At 41.2% G+C, this 18,360-nt stretch overlaps 1 protein-coding gene across 21 annotated transcripts in view; it reads left to right on the plus strand.

Annotated features, from left to right (window-relative positions):
• Positions 1–18,360, plus strand: part of FNBP1 (formin binding protein 1) — a 97,660-nt gene that overhangs the window by 19,340 nt on the left and 59,960 nt on the right. For 11 of the 21 annotated variants that reach the window (XM_051807706.1, XM_051807707.1, XM_051807712.1 and 8 more), the window contains exons 1-4: positions 5,419–5,525; positions 11,539–11,654; positions 16,035–16,091; positions 18,142–18,186. In XM_051807706.1, coding sequence (XP_051663666.1) covers positions 5,451–5,525; positions 11,539–11,654; positions 16,035–16,091; positions 18,142–18,186 — 293 coding nt within the window. In that variant the 5' untranslated portion in view covers positions 5,419–5,450. Of the gene's footprint in view, positions 1–5,418; positions 5,526–11,538; positions 11,655–16,034; positions 16,092–18,141; positions 18,187–18,360 lie in introns of those variants that run through there. The other 10 variants (XM_051807709.1, XM_051807710.1, XM_051807715.1 and 7 more) reach the window with 2 other exon arrangements.

An 18,360-nucleotide genomic window follows, 5' to 3' on the forward strand; every position in this document is an offset into this window, starting at 1 on the left:
AACATGAGTATATGCTCTCTTCCTCCAAAGGAGAAGAGACTGAAATTATTGGAGAATCCTCGTTTGTGGATGGTAATACATGCCTTGGTGCACAGGTGGATGATTCTGATGAGGATGTTAGAGGAGTGTCTTGGTTGCCATTTTCACAGTGCTGTGAAAGTTGGGTCTTACTGTAATAAAAAAACCTCTACGTGACAGACCCTAATAGATGGATTTAAGGAATAGTCTCTACAGCTTTTCTTTGGCTCTTTGCTTATTTCCTATTTCTGGTCTAGTTCCAGAATTTATCCATTTTTCAACAGTGTTGCTTGACTCCACAGAGTGGAGTGTATGAGTGGGTAATTCTGAATTATGAAATGCACTTTGAAGAGAGTTTGTTAACAAATGTTGAAGTGACCAACTCTGTGTTGTTTGCAGGCATTTGAAATGTTATGTACCCAGACACTGTTGTTCAACCTATTGGTTTAGATTCCTGAGCCATATATACCTCTGAGAATCCTCCTGTTTCAGAAACTTCACTATTTCTCAAACCAGAGCAAAAGCACCTAATCTAATTTCTGGGTTAAAAATGGAATGCAATGGCAGATAGAAATACTTAAGGCGTAGCAGTAATCTTATTTGGTCCTGAGTGTGAAGTGGCCCTTGAAAAATCTAGGACTGTGTTTGTCATGTCATGGTATTTAAGGTATTAAATGCTTTTTGAATCTCATCTGCAAAGAAGTTTTTCAGCTGTTTGTTCCATTTAATTTGGAAACAAGAGGAGGGAACAGTCAGTTCAAACTTTTTGTTTGAACTTTAGGGAAGGGCTTTGGACACTCTGAAGTGCGTGTGGGGTATTTTTTTATCCCTAGTTATTGCCATTGCTCCAATGATTCCAGGAGGCAGCCTCAAGCGAAGCAGAATTAATAATTTTTACAACATTTTTCTTTTCCAAGTGTCTGCATAAACACCCCACAAGGACACTATCCCTGCCCTGGGGTTTGGTCAGTTCTGGGAGCTTCACAGCCAGAGGAGGAGGAGAAAAGGATATCAGGAGTAAAGGCTGTTCTGTTTAATAAATAAATACATCTTTGCCTCAGCATCTGTATAGAAAAGAGCTTTGCATACCTACTCAGTTCTACACCCAACAGATGATTTATTTAGTGTAGATTAGAAGATGAGAAGTTTTTCTGTTGAGAATACCAGGCATACCTGGCAAGATTTCTACTGTTTTAGGTTTTTTTAAATGTAACCCATTTGGGCTAACTTTGACAGAAAGATCAAGGACTCTTACTCTGCAAAGTTTAACAATGTCACTAATTTTTTTTTTAAGTGGTTATATAAAAATAACCAAATTAATCCCCCCCAAACCAACCCCCCCCCAAACCAACCCCCCCCCCAAACCAACACAACCTTACCTAAATATTACTTCTCCAAAGAATTCAACAGAATGGGATTGAAATGCAGGATTTTCTAAACTCCAGCTGTGTGCTCAGAGCTGTATCATATTCACAAGGGATTGATATTAATGACAAAATCATGTGCTTTGAAGATACATAGAACAACTTGGATATTCTACATGGTGAAGCCACTGTGGCATTGGTTTGCAAAGAAGTTGGGCAAAAAGCTAATTTCTCCAATATATGTTCCCACAGACTGCTACAGTTTGAAGTATTGTTCTTGTGGATAAGTTTCTGCTTTTGTAATTCAGTATGGTTTTGGATAAGAGGGCAGAATTGCCTTTTTGTGTGTGTGTTCTTTTCAAGGCATCAGCAGGCTTGTTTGTTTTTCTATTGTAGTTATCCATGCAATAAGCAGGAACATCTATGGCTCGTTTTTAATAATTAGTTCACAGCTGCCCAAAGGGGAAACTGTGGGCAAGAGCTCTTGTTGATCTTTGTTTTAACAGCTGGTATCATTAAGGGAGAGCTTCACAGACTGAGGGAAACAAAAAAAAAAAGAGGATGAAAATCAGTCAAGAGTTAATCCAAGTTGTAGCCAGACACCAAAAGATTTACTGGGAATTAGTTCTAAAATTGCATTTGTTCAGATAATTTCGGAAGGAACGAATGGGTGTGTATTAAATCGGGGAAGTGGGATGGTGCTGGGGAACAGTGAAAAATTGCAACATTTGTCAACTGAAAAACCTTCCTGGAACAACAGCAGCGTATATTTAGCATTGTTACCATGCTGCAACTCCTGGGGGAGGCAGCTGGGGTCTGGAGCTCTGCTGAGGCTCATGATTTATACCCTCCCAGCAAGCAGAGCCCTCCACACCAGGATCTGCTCTTTCTCAAAGCCCTTGTTTATAACACACAGAGCAGAGAATCCCTGTGGGTCCTTTCAGTCTGCAGCTCTGGATACTGTCAGCAAAAACCAAGTCCTTGTGCCATTCCTGTTCCCCCAGGATGAGCAGAAGGATGAGGTTAGCATTGCTTTGTTTTGTTCCTTTTTTTTTCCCTTCAAATGAGTTTCCTTGGTATAATTAATGCTAATGGTAGACGTGCATCATCTCTCTGGCCCCAGTAGATTTTAGTAGTTATGAGCCTTTGCTTAGCTAATGAGTCTGGATTTTAAGGCCCAGATTCTGCTGTTAATCCCCATACCTAGCAGGAATAAGTTCACTTAAATAAGTTGCACTGCACTGGTATCACCAAAAGAAACAGCATGTGCATGTTTGTCTTCAGTTTAAATAACTGAACAAGTACATAAAAAGGTTGAAATGTACTCAGTCTTTCCATAAAAATACTCTGGCCTTACATTTGGCATTAGTTGGGATTTCTCTCTTATTATCTTGTTCTTTAAGAGCTTTCTTATATCCTGGGTTGTAATTTGCACATTATAATGTATTTTGAAACAAAACCGTGTCTTGTTCTGGGGTTTCTTGCATGTATTTTATAAGCAGAATTGTATGTTTGAAAAAGAAATGTTCCTTTCTGAATGGGCTGCTCATGACAGATGGTTCTCATTGTGGCAAAGTCATGCAGTGCCTCAAACCTCAAAATGTATAAACTTATTTGAAGGAAATGAATCGTTGCTGTGGCCTGGCCATCCATGAAAAGTGTCTTTGGACATTGCAAACAGTGGGGTTTGAGCCTTGCCTTTTCCTTATTCAAAGAAAACTATAAAATGCATTTTCAAGAGCCTGAAATTGTGATGCCTCTGAGGAGAACATTTCCTCTTTCAGGAGATTTAACACAATTTCTAGGTGGGTTTCCCACTGATAACAGCAGGTGATGCCTCAGTATGGCCTTTTCAGGTGATTGAATAAAACCAAAATAGCACCTATATAATGCTCCACACTAGATGGACTTCTGTCCATGCTATCCAGGGCGTGTAACCTACATAATTTCTCATCAAAAATTCCCTTGTTCCAAGAAAACCAGGCTTCCCACTAGCTTTTTACCTGCAAGAGGACCATCTTATTGTCTCTATCCAGTATTCTTTGGCTCAGTTGCTGTTTCTCTTAATTACCTGTTGTTCATCAGCTCTGTCCTGCTGCAGTTGAGCTCTCACATCCTCCTGCCTTCCCACTCTGCAGAATTAATGGCTCCTCTCTTGTTGCCTGACCTCTTTCAGCATCTTTTTTAAGCTGCTGCAGTACCAGTAACCACATCCTCTCTCGTGTGGAACATCCCCTCTCTCACCTTCCTTCCTGCCTGCTGTGGTAACACCGTTACTTGCTCTGTTGCCATTGAGGGACCACAAGTTCTGCTTTACCACATCCTCTGCAGGATACAACAGGCTTAGGGGGAGGAGAAGGCTTGGTTTGACACCAGGATGGCAGAGGTGGAGGGTTTGGGGCTCCAGTTGGTTTGGACTCTGGTGAGGAAGGCTCTCCTGTAATGATAAGAGCAGCCCTTGGAGCCAAGACCAGGCGGTTTCTTGCAGGATCACCTGCTCCTGGAGCTCGTGGCCTCAGTAACTCAGAGGCTTCTGGCTGCTGCAGAAAGGAGCAGTTTCAGTTCATGGTTTAAGCTGTCAGCAGAGAGAAGGAGACATTTAGTGTGTGTGTGAACGCCTTGGCAGTTGGTGACAGCAGTTGTACTCACAGGGCAGTGCCCTCCTGTGAACCACGTGCCCAGTTTTGCAAGGCTTCCATAATAGGTGTTAAAGTGGGTCACCACTGCCAGCATGTGGCTGTGCTCCCAGTGGCCTCTCCAGCAGGCAGAGGTGTCCAAGTGCTGACCTGTTCCTCGGAGCTGCTGCCCAGGGAGCTGCTCTCCCTCCCATCCCTGCTTTGGGAGCTCGGTGTTGGGTTTGTGCTGTTTGCTGTCGTGAGCTCTGTAACTACCACTGTGTTTTAGGGTCTGGTGTTGTGCATCTCCTGTACAACTAGGCCATAACCTACACCAGTACGGAGACAAGCTCAGCCTTTCATTAGTGGGGGATGTATCTATGCAGCTCTGCTGCAGGTGGGTCTTTTTTTTAGATGTTACAATGGAATCGGTTCCCCGTCAACTCTGGAGATCTGGTTGTGCTCCCAGGACTGGGCAGGAATATTCATGTTGCTCTCCAGGTTCTGGCCTCTGCACCAAGTGCTCATGGCTTTTCTCAGAAGTGCTTCTTGTTTAAGCCAGGTTTCCATCAAGGTAGGGCTGAGGCACGGCCGAAACCTGCTCGTGGGACAGCACTTGGGCTTAATTAGCAGGAGGGGTCACTTGAGTTTGTGGAAGGTGGTTTTCGGGGTGGGGATGAGTGTGGTTGGTCTCAGGAGCAATTATAAGGGTTGCTCCTTGTTGCTGCCCTTTGCTGTGCAAAGGGCCTTGCTATTATATTGGGGCAACAGTATTTTAAATCCAAATTAAAATTGGCATCAATATTAGAACTTATTTTCCTTTACAGCTTCAGCAAAATGCTGAAGTGTAAACATTTCAAGGCTGAAATATAGCCCAGAAACTCCTTAATTCATAGTGTCTACTGGAACAAGCAGGACAATTAGAGGTGAGTTTATCTAGCAACATAAAAGGTATTTTAACATAAAACATAGTCTGTTTCCACTCTCCATTGCTTTCGGGGAATTCCCCCTCACACAAGTTTGAAATACACTCAGTTGCCTAATGATGCAGCAAAGGATCTTATTTTTGTTTCTGTGTTCTAACTAGATTGAGTTTTGAGGTGACTAGAAGAGGTAGAATAGTTAACCTTTAGAGCTTTATGGAGAAATTAATTTAGGAGATGGTGATGAAAGGAAGATGGAGATGTGCAAGGAAGATGCTGGGTTTTTTTCCTGGGCTATTTATTATTCTTCTCAAGCAGAATTATGCCTGTTTAGGGATCTTGGTGAAAGGTTAGGGAGAATTTATTTAATATTTAAAGGGTAAAATGAAATTATGCATGTGGACAGAGAAGTGATCTGCATGAGAAGTGCATGTGATCATAAGAGAACCGGATACCCGGGGGAATGGAAGGGTAGATTGAGAAAACAACCAGCAAAGCCACAGCTTTGTGTGAGTCTAAAGCAGGCAGAGATGGTCTCCCTGCCCCATCGGTCTGTCCTCCATGGTGCTGTCAGTGCTCCTTGCCTGTGCTGCCCCAAGGGAAAGGTCAGTGTCCTGTGCTCCATGTAAAACAGGGATGTTTGTTTAGTGTCATTAACTGAGGATTTCACTGACTGTTGCTGACAAGTATTGTGGGGGAAGTTGATTCTCATCAGTAGTGGCTGACTCAACAGATGCTGAATTGCTTTGGCATTTTCTGCTCATCTCTGTTTTCTGGAAGGCTCTTGCAGTGGTAGCCTATATTTTATGCATTTTCTTTCATTATTAATTTGCCTGGAGACTGTTAACATTTGCATATAGCTTTATTGTAGGTCCCTGAGGATCTGTGATCTGAATTCCCGTGTATTCTGCTGCACTGTAGTGCCATATGGGACCTACCCGAGCCTAGGCAGCTCTCATCATCTTGTTAATTATTTTTATAATTTGAAGTTGTTAAACCATGGAGTCTAAAAATGCAATTTAGAATTTGAACACTGTAATGTATTCTTGATCTTCACTTTAATTCCTTTTTGCTTATGAAAATGAATGAGAGTCTTTAAAAAAAAGGGGGGGGAGATGTTGGAGGAGGTATGAACCAGAGGTAAAAATTAGTGTTTAATTACCATATTCCTGCTTCTATTTCTAAGGACAGTGGATAAACAACTAATTTTGTGAATTGAACTCTCTGAGAAGGAGGCAGTAGAAAGTCTTCAAATATTCTTGATGTTTAAGAATCATGGGTCATTTTTTGTGTTGCTGGCTTAGAATTACGGGAGGAGTATGCTAAATATAAAGGGTTTGCTTTTCTGTTATTAGCATCTGAATTTTCAGCACACTCTTTCTTCACTCCTTGTCTCTGTATTAACACTCCTCTTAATTTCACACTCCTGCCCTGCTACGTGTGAAAGCAGCAGAAAGGGTGACAGTGACAGTTCAGCCTGGACACTGGTACAGTAAACACTTCCAACTCAGCCTAATCTGGGCAGGCTTGACAGGATGATTAAAATTGCAGAATTAATTGGTAAATTCTCCCAGAATCTACTGTTTTGTTCACACTTGAAACCAAGTAGGAACTCTGGGCCTTCTGACCTGGCTGTGTGGTGGAGCTGGGCCAGGTGAGTGTGTCTGGCTGCAGAGAGACTGAGGCTGTAGCTCAAGAGAAGAGTGATGATGTCCCCTTTATTTCAGTCACTGTTGATGCTGAAGCTCCTTGGTGGCAAATTAAGGTCCATCACTGGATCTGAATGCCCTGTGTTGAACTATTTTGCAATAGATGGAAGCGCTCTAGAAAGGGGAAGGAATCTCTGACTGAGCTGATCATCAAAGACCACATGAATAACACTTTATTGCTCAATAATTGGTTGTACTCCATGTTATATGGCTTAGAAATGGGAAGAGGGCTTTTGTTTTTCTTAATGACTAAGTTTCCTCTTCCCAAAATACTTTGCCTAGCTGGGGAATGTGACTTCAGGAGAGCAGTTGAGATGTGAGGGGATTTGACAGCTTAAAGTAACCATTAAAATGAAGCAAAGCAAATAGGCAGCACTATTTCCATTTTAAGCATTGTCAGGGTAACAAGCATGCAGCCGAATTTCAGAAGGAATGCATGGATGTGAGGTTATTTGGGCAGCAGTAAAAGTACTGGGAGAGAATTAATGGAAACAGAAATGAAGTTAGAAACACTCTTTGCCTTGGGGTTAAAATATTCAAAGCATTCTGGATACTTGGATGTCAAATTCCCACTCAAGTTAATGACTGAAGTTCTACTTTCCTCTGTTGAGCTTCAGTTTTTGTGTGTGTGCTCAAGAATGTGTTGAGCTCTGAAAAACTAGGAAGATGCTCTTTGTTTGAAGCAGCTCATATCAGAGGCTCTGCTTTCCCACCTGTGTGAGTCAGGGGGGTCAGCTCCTGTATTCCAGCTCCTCCATCACCTGGGGAAGTGTTTGTACTGGCACAGGTTGCTGGCATTGGGAAGCAGGTGGAATCTGATGAAGGGGGGATAAGTTACAGCTGTACAAGTAGTTTAATTACGTGCACATCTTGATTGTCAATTAGAAGTCTGTTCTTTTTAGTAAGCTGATATCACAGTAAGTACAGGGACCTGAAATTGGGAGGAGATGAGATTTGGCAGGTTGGAAGGACATAGTAATGTGAAAGTAGTGGGGGGAGCCTGCTGTGATACACAACACACTGTCAGTGCAGTATTTTACTCAGAATGTTCTTAGGTGTGAACCAGTCTTTGAGCCAAAAGAAAGTAGTGAATGCTTCTAGAAAATGTTTGGTGTTTCCTTTTCGGAGAAAACAGGTGCAGTGTGACCTTTTGTTTCCCCCTCACTGTGGTCTGGAGGGAGCATTTTTACTGAACATTGCATCATGCTTCTTGCCTTGTTTTCTTGCTTTTCTCGAATGCTAAAGCCCTGTGGAATTTATTGTCTTCTAATGTTCTCCCTAACTGGAAGGGTGAGGAGGCTGCAAAAAATGAACAGAGGAGAGTTTGTATGTTGAAACAGCAGCTCATGGAGGCACCTGAGCCCTCTTCCAGCTGATGGCTGAACCTGCAAACCTGCAGTAGCTAAAACCTTCAGCTGCTAAACCATCACTGGCAGGGCTGGTGCACTTTGTGCTGAAACCACTTGCTGTTCTCGTTAGACTCCAGAATAATTGAGATTTTTTTTTTTAACTCTTCAGTTTCCATGTGATAATTCATTTTGGTATTGAACCTTGTAGAAAGTAGATAAATTTTTAAGAAGTCTTTTCACTATTGATTATTTGAAGGCATGATATGGTTGTTAACTACTCTCAAAAAAATCTTCTTTTTAGAGATCCTGTGTTTGCATTGATTGCTTGTCTCCCTGGACTTTGGGATTCCATGAATTAAAGGTTGTGCTGTATGATCAACACATTTTTGTGTACTCTGTCATCTCTGTGATTCATTAGCTGTAGCTCAGAGCCTTTGCCTACCTTCAGGCTGCTGAGCACATCCATGGAATCAGGGGGACTGTCTGTGTGGGGTCCCTCTGGCCGTGTTGTCCTTCCTTTGGAGTTTCATGCTCAAAAGTGTTGCCAATTTTACTGACTTTTTTCCCTTCTCAAGGAACACAGCAAAGAGAAGGAATAATGGAATGCATGACCCCAGAGTAACACAGTGTTTTGGGGCGTTGGCTGCTGAGTGAAATGGCACTTGGGCCAACACTGTTCCATGCCCGGAAAAGAACAGAAAGTCTTCTCTTTAGCAAATCTGCAGAGAGCTAAACTTCCCCTTGCCTTGTGGAGGTCAGGGTTTGTACTTTATCTTGTTGAGGTTCTTCTTCTTCTTAAAGCTTGGCATGGGGCAAATGTCTCAGCTCATTTTATAAATAGAAATTTAGCATCTTCCCCTGGTTGGTCTCTCTGACAGTGGCACTACAATGTGTTCCCCTTACAGTGCTCCTCAGGGAGTTGTCTTTTGCCAAACTTGACATTGCAAGGCCTCTGAAACAGTCCAGCAGGTCCCTCTGTGGGATAACAGCCCACACTGAGGCAGTTACCTGGAGGCATTTTTGGATTTTTATTCAAACTCTGATCTAAATGATGCTCTGAGAATTGATTCAGGGTGATGATGGTGGGAGGTTTGGACAAGCCACCACCAAGGTTGCCTTTTCAGGGTGAACCTGCTCCATCTTCCTGTGCAGTCAGCAGTCTGGATTACCTTGAAGGGCAGGATTTCCTTGAAAGGCATTCCTTCTGGTGGGAAACCTTGACCTTTCCTCTTCAGATGGGGTTACAGTAGGATAATAAGTTAGTTCCTTAGTACAAGTCTGATAAATCTGATGATGGTGGTTAATTTGCTTACAGGGATTAGGGAGTGAATTTCCCTCCCTGAGTTTTCCCTTCTCAAAGTCAGGAGTGTGTGAATGCATCTAAACTTGTGAGTAATGGACTGGCCTGTGGGGTATTTATTTTATATGCATGTATTTATGTTAAATAATGTAAATTGTGGAGGAGTAGGGTGTGGGAGAGCTGGAAGACCTTTTTATCAGAAACCTTAAAGAGGCCATGTTTGCACTGCTCTCCTGACACTGGTGCAATCCCAGAGATGGAGAGGTTGTATGTTTGAAGCAGAGCAGAAGGTGCCTCATTGTGCTGTATTGTACCCCAGGCAGCACATTGTGTTCCTGCCTGATTTGAGGAGAGATCCATCATGTTACCCATGACTTTGTCTTCTCCCCAGCTGTGAAACTGTCTGAAATAAAGATTTGTATATAGACAAATATGCACTGGCTTGGTCAATGTCTTCCCTTTCTGCAGAATACATACATCCTCTTTCTGAGTGACTGATGTTACATTGGTTCAAGGTAATTTATGTAGCTGGAAGTCAGGCTTTTATTCTGTGTAGTTTACATTTTTTTTTCTTCAGTCACACTTAACCATTTGGTCATAGTTCTTGGAGTGCAAGGCTCAGGAGTTCTTTAAGATTTTTGTAACTTTATACTATTGCCCTTTTGCTGTTCTGCCACGAGTGCCTCTTTAATTGACTAAAACAGACATAATTTAAACTGAAGCTTGGTCTGGCTTGGCTGACTTGGTTTGAAATAGTACCTTATGCTAAACCAGAGCAAATACACAGATGCACAAACCCTGTGTGCCCTATTCCATGGGTATTTACCTGCTGCTTTAACTTGCTTCTTGTTAGGGTTTTGCAGATTTCCTCTAATATGGTTTCTGTTTCTCCAATTCAAATTAGTTAAAGCAGTTTTATTAGCAGGTTTATTTTTCTTTATTAGCTCCTGTGTTCAATGCTGGCAGAATCTCTCCTGCCACCAGTGTGTAACACTGTCACTGCCAAATGTGCCACAGAGCAGAAAGTGGTGTTTGATTAAAGCAGCATAATCAAAAACTAAGGCTTTGTTGTAGCATTCTGCTATTTTTCTGCTCTGTGTTTCTAAGGAAATGGGCTTTTATCGCTCTGATAAGTCAGTGATACCTCTGCAAACTGAGTCACAAAGCCAAAATTTTGCAGAGAAGCATCACTTGTGTCAGAACCTTTTGGTAAATCTACCTTTGTGCTGCAGATGTACAAACTTACTCTCTGTATTCCATTTAAACCACAGTGGAACCTGATGCCTAATAAATAGGCTGATATTAAAGCCTTTGTTTATTTTACACTGTTTCTGTCAGGATAAGTATTCAGAATCAGAGTTTGAAATTATATTTCAAATCTTGTAGTAACATTAACTTCTACGAAACTGTGTGGAATGGATGACTGTGGAATTTGAGTGTTGTTGAAGTAGGCAAATTCTGAAAAATGAGGTAATTATAGGTTCAATCTGAAGATAGTAATAAACTGTCTCGGATAACTAATTTGGATTTAGAGTTGCTTAATTTCTCTTGGCATTTGCAAATCCCAGACTGACTTGTGAAACCTTCTTGATTTTATTGAAAACATGTGTGACTGTTTTGGAGGGCAACAATACTTGAAGAACAAAGTAGCATCTGTGTATAAATGGAGGTAGATGAGAAAACTTACTGAAAACATAGCTAGTGTCATTTTTGGGGGGCGTCATTTGTTAGCATGTGTTCTGTTTTAGAACTGTCATGACAAGAACAAAACAAACTGTAGGGGAGTTAAAGTCTGTTTTGTAAAAAGATTATTAACTTTCTAAATGATATTTTAATAACACCAACAAAGCTCAAGTCTATATTTCTCAGACTAAGATAAGAATTATTAATTGAAAGTAGACCTCAAAGTCATGGAAGTGCTTTAATTCTTCAGAGTAAAATAAAATACTACCAAGAGTATCTATTTCTTATCCTTTGCCTAAGTATGTCTTTATATTAGAAGATGGTATTTAGTAGAAATGCCAGGATTTCTGGAATGAAACTGATTCAGAAATGAGGAAGGAAGAATGTTACTGAATGGATCTCATGTTAAAATACAGATTTCCATCAATTTAAAAACCTGTGTAGCTACAATATATGTCTAAGTGTGGTGATGGAAAATATTATTAACACTTTCTGTATGGCAATACCTTGTGTATTATTTTTAGTTATCTATGTTCAATGAGACTAAACTATTTTTTTTTTTTATGATTCATTGCAGGACCAGTTTGACAACTTAGAGAAACACACGCAGTGGGGTATTGATGTTCTGGAAAAGTACATCAAGTTTGTAAAAGAAAGAACAGAGATTGAACTCAGCTATGCAAAGCAACTTAGGTAAGTTGATATGTAAAGTTCTGGACTTGGAGTTGCATCTGTTCAGAGCCTGTAATCAACTCTTAAGTTTGCTGTGATAGTGGTGATTTGGTTTATAATAATGGCTTTCAGAGAATAGCTTTGATTTAGAGATTGGAAAGCAAAAGTTCATTTAAGATACTATTTTATTATCTCTGCTCTGCAGAAAGAAGGGTTATTTAGGTGACTGCATAGCACACTGGGGCTTACTCACGATTTATGCATGATTAATGGCTCAGGCTTTGAGGCAGCATTGTAATATTTTCCATGAAATTAGGGCTGCTGTGTGTAAATGCTGAAGGGTTTAAGAATTCAGGAGAACAATGATCACTTGTTAGGCGAAGTTTAGGTTTTCTTTTACTCAGACAGGCGTAGGAGAAACTGCAGGTCAGAAAGTCAGACCCAGCCCTTGGAAGATTTGTCTCTGGAGTTAACCAGGTTGCAGCCTGAGATTTGAATTACAGCCTTGTAATCTTGCCATAGGTCTTGTGAGGTGTCTCCTAAACAGAGCAGAGATCTTTGTGAATTTATCTCAAATAATTCCTGCAAAGTACTTTCTACATGTCTGGTTCGACCATCAGGTTGTCAATAGAGACGGGTGTGTGTGAACCAGACAGAAAACCTATTCCTTGAGGTCAGATCCAGTGTAAATGGGGAAGGGGTGCTAAGAACCCTCCCACAGGGAGCAGATTTTACCCTGCTTTTCCCAGCAAGGTAATAAAAACTGAGAGGTGATCAGGGTTTAGAAGGGACAACAACACACAGGCAAGTCCTGCTGCTGCTGAGGGGCTGTGGGGCAACACTGTTGGTAGCCCCTACTTTTAGTGATAAACTGGGAAGTGGTGGAGCTAACTGGGGAGGGGAGAGCAGGAATAATTCTTCCTAACACCTCCAGTAAATCCACAACTCTTTTTTTTTTTTTTTATTAATTTGCATGATGATAATACATATTAGAACTCCTTCCACCTTCTCAGCGTTTAAAGAGATGGGGATCCAAGCTTTCAGTTTGTCTGTGTAGATCTAAAGCACAGTGTTTTATTTGAAAGAAAAAAAAATCACCCAGAATTTGCTTGTGTTCAAGTGGGTTAGAGATGCACAATGGCCTGTGATTTATGAGGAGCTGGTAGTTGATAAATCCCTGCCTTGCTTGATGGGGATGTGCTCTCCCAGGGGAGCGCCACGAGGCTTCCCCAGGGTTTGTGTTATAGACAAGCAGGAAATAGAAGATGACTCGTGCAGGAACAAATTGCTCACATCCTATGGAGATGAGCAGAGATTGAATTACACAGGCAAAATGAGCTGGAAGAAAAGAGAGTGTGAGTGGACTGGGAAACCCCAGCAGAGTATCTGTGTGAGCTGGCCTGTCTTATGAACAATCTCCTGCCAGACTCACTGGGTTTCTTAGGACGACAAATTTCAGGTGTAAAGAGCATCATTATGAAAATGAACACACAAACAAAATGTTAAAGGAAAGTGAAAGATGGTTTTACCTGTCACCATCTAGAAACTATGAGTTCCTGAGTTTTATATCTTATTCTGTTCTAGACTTCCAAAACAAACCTGGTCTGTTTGTTTCTTGCCTCTCTGTATTTTTATGGTTTGAGGACAAATACATCTGTCCCTGAGGAGCTCTTAAACACAGGGCTGCTTGGAGGCATCTGAGAAGTTAGAGGTATAAAAGAAAAAAACAAGAATGTAGACTTGTCAAATATTGAGGTAAAACAGTGCTGGACATTAAGAAAGAATAATAAATCATGCATCTGCTTTTATTTAATAAGTCTCCTTGAGCCTGGTGCAAACCTTTCTTGTACCACATCCATTTGGTGCAGAAGGGCTGCAGCACATCACTGCATGTCATAATATGCAGAAGATACTATTAAAAAGGAACAAGTTAACTCAGGCTACTCATGTGTATTGAACTCAAAATTTTATTTATAGTGTAAGGGAAGCTGCTGAAATTTATTTTCTTCTCTGAAACTTGTGTTTTCTGCTCAGTCCCTGGGCTCCCTAAATAGTTGTTTTTCCTCTTTGACTGTCTACATCTCAGCCTGGTCATCTATTAAAGTTTAATTGGCTTTTATTTAAAAGTGCTCCTTTGCTTCCTCTTTATAATCCTGCAAATATGGATGTAATTGATGTGCTGGCTGCTGTGCTCTGAGTGCTGGGGTGGTGTTTCCTTGTCCTCCTTCCCGAGTCACCACTTCCCTTACAGCACACACAGCTGAAGCATCACAAAGGATGTCAAAACCCTTGCCTAATGTGATGATGGATACACAGCCTGGAGGAAGATGTGTTGGAAAAAATGCTTGAGGTATCAGGATAATCTGAGAATCTGATGGGTGACAAATGTGAGAGAGAGAGAGGAAGATGTCAGACAAGTTAAAATAAGGGAGCAGAGAAACAAGCTGGAAAGGCAGGAAAAAAATGATGTAGAGTGAAAGGCAAATAGAAACACTCATGGAGACAGGTGCAAAGGGTAGCACAGAATCCTTCCAGAACTGGTGTTTTACTGCTGCTCTTTGTTATTATGTGTTAGTTCCCTCTTTAGTCACTGTTGGCACTGAAATTCTCACTGCTTCATGAGCTTGAACATGGGAAGTGCTGGAGGGTGGGTCATGACACTGCACTGTTGCTGAACTTTTGCAGTACTTCTGGATTCAGAATAATTTTTGGTTTTTTTGCTGTGTATCGTGGTTAAAATCCTACATTTATTTTTGATTTTAGAAAAGGGGGAAAAACTCAAATATATAGACTCTATTTAGGTGTTGTATAAAGTGCATAGGAAATAATGAAGTGTTTAACCCAGAGGCTAATCCTTGTTAAGTGGTGGTGGGTTTTTTTCCATGAAAGCAGACTAGATTTCTTTTTTTCCTCAGCTCTGTAGCATTTCTGCACCTTTAAAGATCCACAAGAAGCCAGTAGCTGTGTATGTCAGAGTTAATTGGGCAGTGTGACAGTGCAGGGAGATGGAGTAGTGACTGTGTGTGAAAATGCCTTATTAGTGCATGTTTCCTTGTGGTTTTTCCTTTCCTCTTCCAGCAGGTGCATGGAGGGAGGCATTCCTGTGGTATGCAAAGGGTGATGTAAGATTTACTGTCATCATGCAGGACAGTTTGCAGGATTCTTCCCATGCTGGTGGTGTTTGGTGGAAGCTGCTACCTGCAGAACTAGAGAAAAGTTTATTTTCTCAGAGCATGATCTGTGAGAGAAGGCAGAGACTGGAAGGGAGATCCTCATTTGGATCCCTTCCAGTTGGGATGCTTAAATTTTGAGGAACACATGTTTGTCTGTGCAAATCTGCCAGGGTTCTGGCTACTCCTCTGTTTGGGCAGATGCTCCTTAATTCCTCAAGGAGAGCAAAAGGAATAAGAAATGTGAGATGAGAGGCCCTGCTGTCTCCCACTCATCAGTAAAACCAGCATCAACAGGGAATGGGTTACACCTCTGAAAAGGCAGTTTCTTTACAACTGTGTTCTGGGAGGCCTCCAAAGAGTTTGGAATGGATAAGTCATTGAAACATGGTCCTCCTTCAGACTGTGATTCCACCAATGCTCCTTGTATTCTGCTTTTAATTGTTGAAACAACCTTGTAAAGCTGAAACAAAGGGCTTCCCTTTCACAATAGGGTGAGAGGCTGCCAGGAGGAACATTGTAGTAGGGCTGAGTTTAGGACACAGGAGCACTGAAAAGGCTTTAAAATTGCTGAGTAAGATTTGTCAGCTCTCTGGTGAGCACTGGTTGAAGGGTGCAGGGGGTTGTGTTGTGCTGCAGTGCATTATGGATGGTAAAGCTGAGCTGTGAGCATCAGCAAGGTGAGGGTCAGGTGGGCAGCACTCCTTCATGAAACCCTGGATTTGCTGCTGCTGAGGGGTTTGCAGGGCAATGAAAACCATATAATCACAGTCACATGTGCTAACAGTGATGATCAGGTTTCTCATTCAAGCTACAATCACTTGAAGGGCATATTGGTATTTTAAAATTAAATCATTAACTGGCTGTGGGGTAATGAGATGCAATCATCTGTGCTAATTGGGATAATCAAATTTCACACTTCCCCCAGCATTAGTTGATAATCACAAAATGATCCCCCTTTTGCCATCTCAGTGCAGTTTCCCACAGCTTTATGAAGGTTCTTCATTTCCTTCTAATCATCCTGCTAAAGGCAGGCAAACCTGGGGCACTGTGAACCCATTATTTGGGTGTTGCTGTGACACAATCAAAGCCTGATTTCATTCGTACTTCTGGAAAGGTGTCAGGTCACTGCAGATAAAAACTGAAGTCCCCACAGAATGCAAAGCTTACCCAGTAAATTTTAAGGGATATTTTAAAATTTAATTTTATGTATCTGTATTTTTGATTTTAGGAATCTTTCAAAGAAATACCAACCCAAAAAGAACTCCAAAGAAGAGGAGGAATACAGGTATGGTCATGATCCACTGCTGGGTGAGCATGTTGATGGAGGAAGGGGAGAAGTTTGGGTCATCAATTAAGATTTGGCTTGTGAGGCAAAGATTTTAAAGTCAAATGTAAAAAATATAGAAGTCATAGATGCAGAAAGAGCCTTTATGTGGTAGATACTAAGGAGTGGATCTTCAGAGTGTGGATTTGGTCTGTAACTACTCAGTTCCCTTTAGATGTAACAGTTTCTGGATGCCTGGTTTGGGGGTTTTGTTTCATTTTTTGTTAATGTGCCTTAAAAACTTTAAGCCAGACTGATCCTGGCTCTTTGAAGTGAACATCCAAATTCATATCTGCTTTCAGCAGGAACAGAAACAGTTGTTAATTTTAGCATGAAACTTTAGCAGTCTCCCTAAGCATTAAATTACTCGAACGGGCTGACAACACAGATTAGTAACTTACTAAAGGGATAATGTTCTAACACCACGGTGGTGTAGCAGGCTTGCAGAGCAGGGTGAAGGATATAGTTTTTACTCCCAGTATCCTGGGATGGATGGACACACAACGTGAAGGGTGTTGCACAGCCTCACCTGGCCACTGTTGATTCACCTGATAGACTGTGTTGTTAAGAACACTCCTGCCCTTGATGAAAATAAAGACATTCTTTAAGGAGAACTTTCTAGAAGAAGACCTTCCCAACAGAGAGGCTGTAAGCCAGAGTGAGAACCTTTTTCCTTGGAGCACTGTGGCTCTGGGGTTTCTCAACCTCGGAGTGTTGTAATGCAGCTCTGAAGGAAGGCACGGCAGGGTCTGACCCTCAGCCTTGGGTTGCAGGAGGCTGCTCTGCCTCTGGAGAGCCCAGCAGGAGCCTCAAACCCTTGACCTTGAAATTTGAAACATTTCAAATTACTTTGGATATGGATCTAACTGGATGATTATGTTAATTTAGATTTTTGGGTCAGACCCCCAAGCTGCTCTGTATGGGGCTACTCCAGTGTCTTGTTTAAGAGAGATAACAGGCTTTTTATTTGCTTTTTAATTTATTTTTAGTAACATTGTTTGGGAATCAGTTAATTTATGCCATTGTTTCCTGAGATATTGGTATTTACACAAGGAAGCTTATGTTACCAGCACAGTGGCTGCTTTGGTCTGTACCCAGGATTAGGGATAAATCTGCCTTTGGACAGCTCTACCATAAATGGGTATTTTGAGTTTACTGCAACGTTTTTTGACACATCTTTCATAGCTGGAGAAGAATATTGGAGCTAAATGATTCTATGTGATGTGGCACAGAGGATCCTGTGTGTCCTTTGCCCTTTGTAAATATAGTGTTCACCTCAGTGTAGTTTCTCCATGTCTCAAAACAATGTCTGGGGATTTGTCATGTGACCTTTGGGAGCCTCAGATGCTGCTTTGAGACAACCTGGCTAAAAATTATCCATTTCCAAGCTTATTGTCAGTCTGTAGTTCTGTGGATTTGATCCTCCTTTTTGTTTTGCAACTGGGATTTCTCTCATTTCACAGCTTGACTGTGAATGTTGTTGCTTGTACTGGACTTATATTTTAAGTCTCTTTTTTAAGTTTATTCTGGATTTTTTTTTCCTGATGCCTTTTTCATTTCTCCTTGTACCACTCCTCTTTGTGTTCTCTAAATATCTCCTCTTTGATTTTTCACCTTTAGGTGATGTTATCAGTGCAGGCCACTACTATATAATAATAATAATAATAATAATAATATTTAATAATAGCTTTTCTGGAATGTACCAGTGTCTTGCTGCTGGGCACAGCCAGCTGGGGTATTTAAATGCAGCTCAGTTGGCACTGGGCTGAATATACCAGTGACATAATCTGCTGTTTCTTGTGTGCACAGATGTTTGTTTCTTCCTTTTAATAATACATGGAATGCTGTATAGGGCATTATTTTATATTAAAAATAAACCTTGTAATGGAAGGTACTAAAAATATGGGTTGACAATGAACACCTGGTTAGTAAACTCATTGCTTCTTTGAAAACTTTATAAACTGTAGCTGATTTAAATTTAATTTACACTATGAAAAACTTTCTCTTCTAGGCTATGCTGGCCAAAATTTTGCTTGCTTAGACAGGATTTTGCCAGGTAGGATATACTGATGACTCTGTGCACTGAATTGTAGGACTTGAAAAGAGTATAACTAGAAATGTTTGGTGAATAGAGATTAGAATGCTCAAGTCCCAGAGCTGTGCTGATAAAGAACCTGGCACTCTGAAGTGGTGATATTTTAAGAGCCAGTGTCAAACTGTCTAAATCGAG

This window comes from Manacus candei, unplaced genomic scaffold (genome assembly GCF_025592945.1).
Source record: "Manacus candei isolate 608988 ecotype Guabito, Panama unplaced genomic scaffold, ASM2559294v1 h1tg000071l, whole genome shotgun sequence".
In the NCBI taxonomy this organism is placed as follows: Eukaryota; Metazoa; Chordata; class Aves; order Passeriformes; family Pipridae; genus Manacus; species Manacus candei.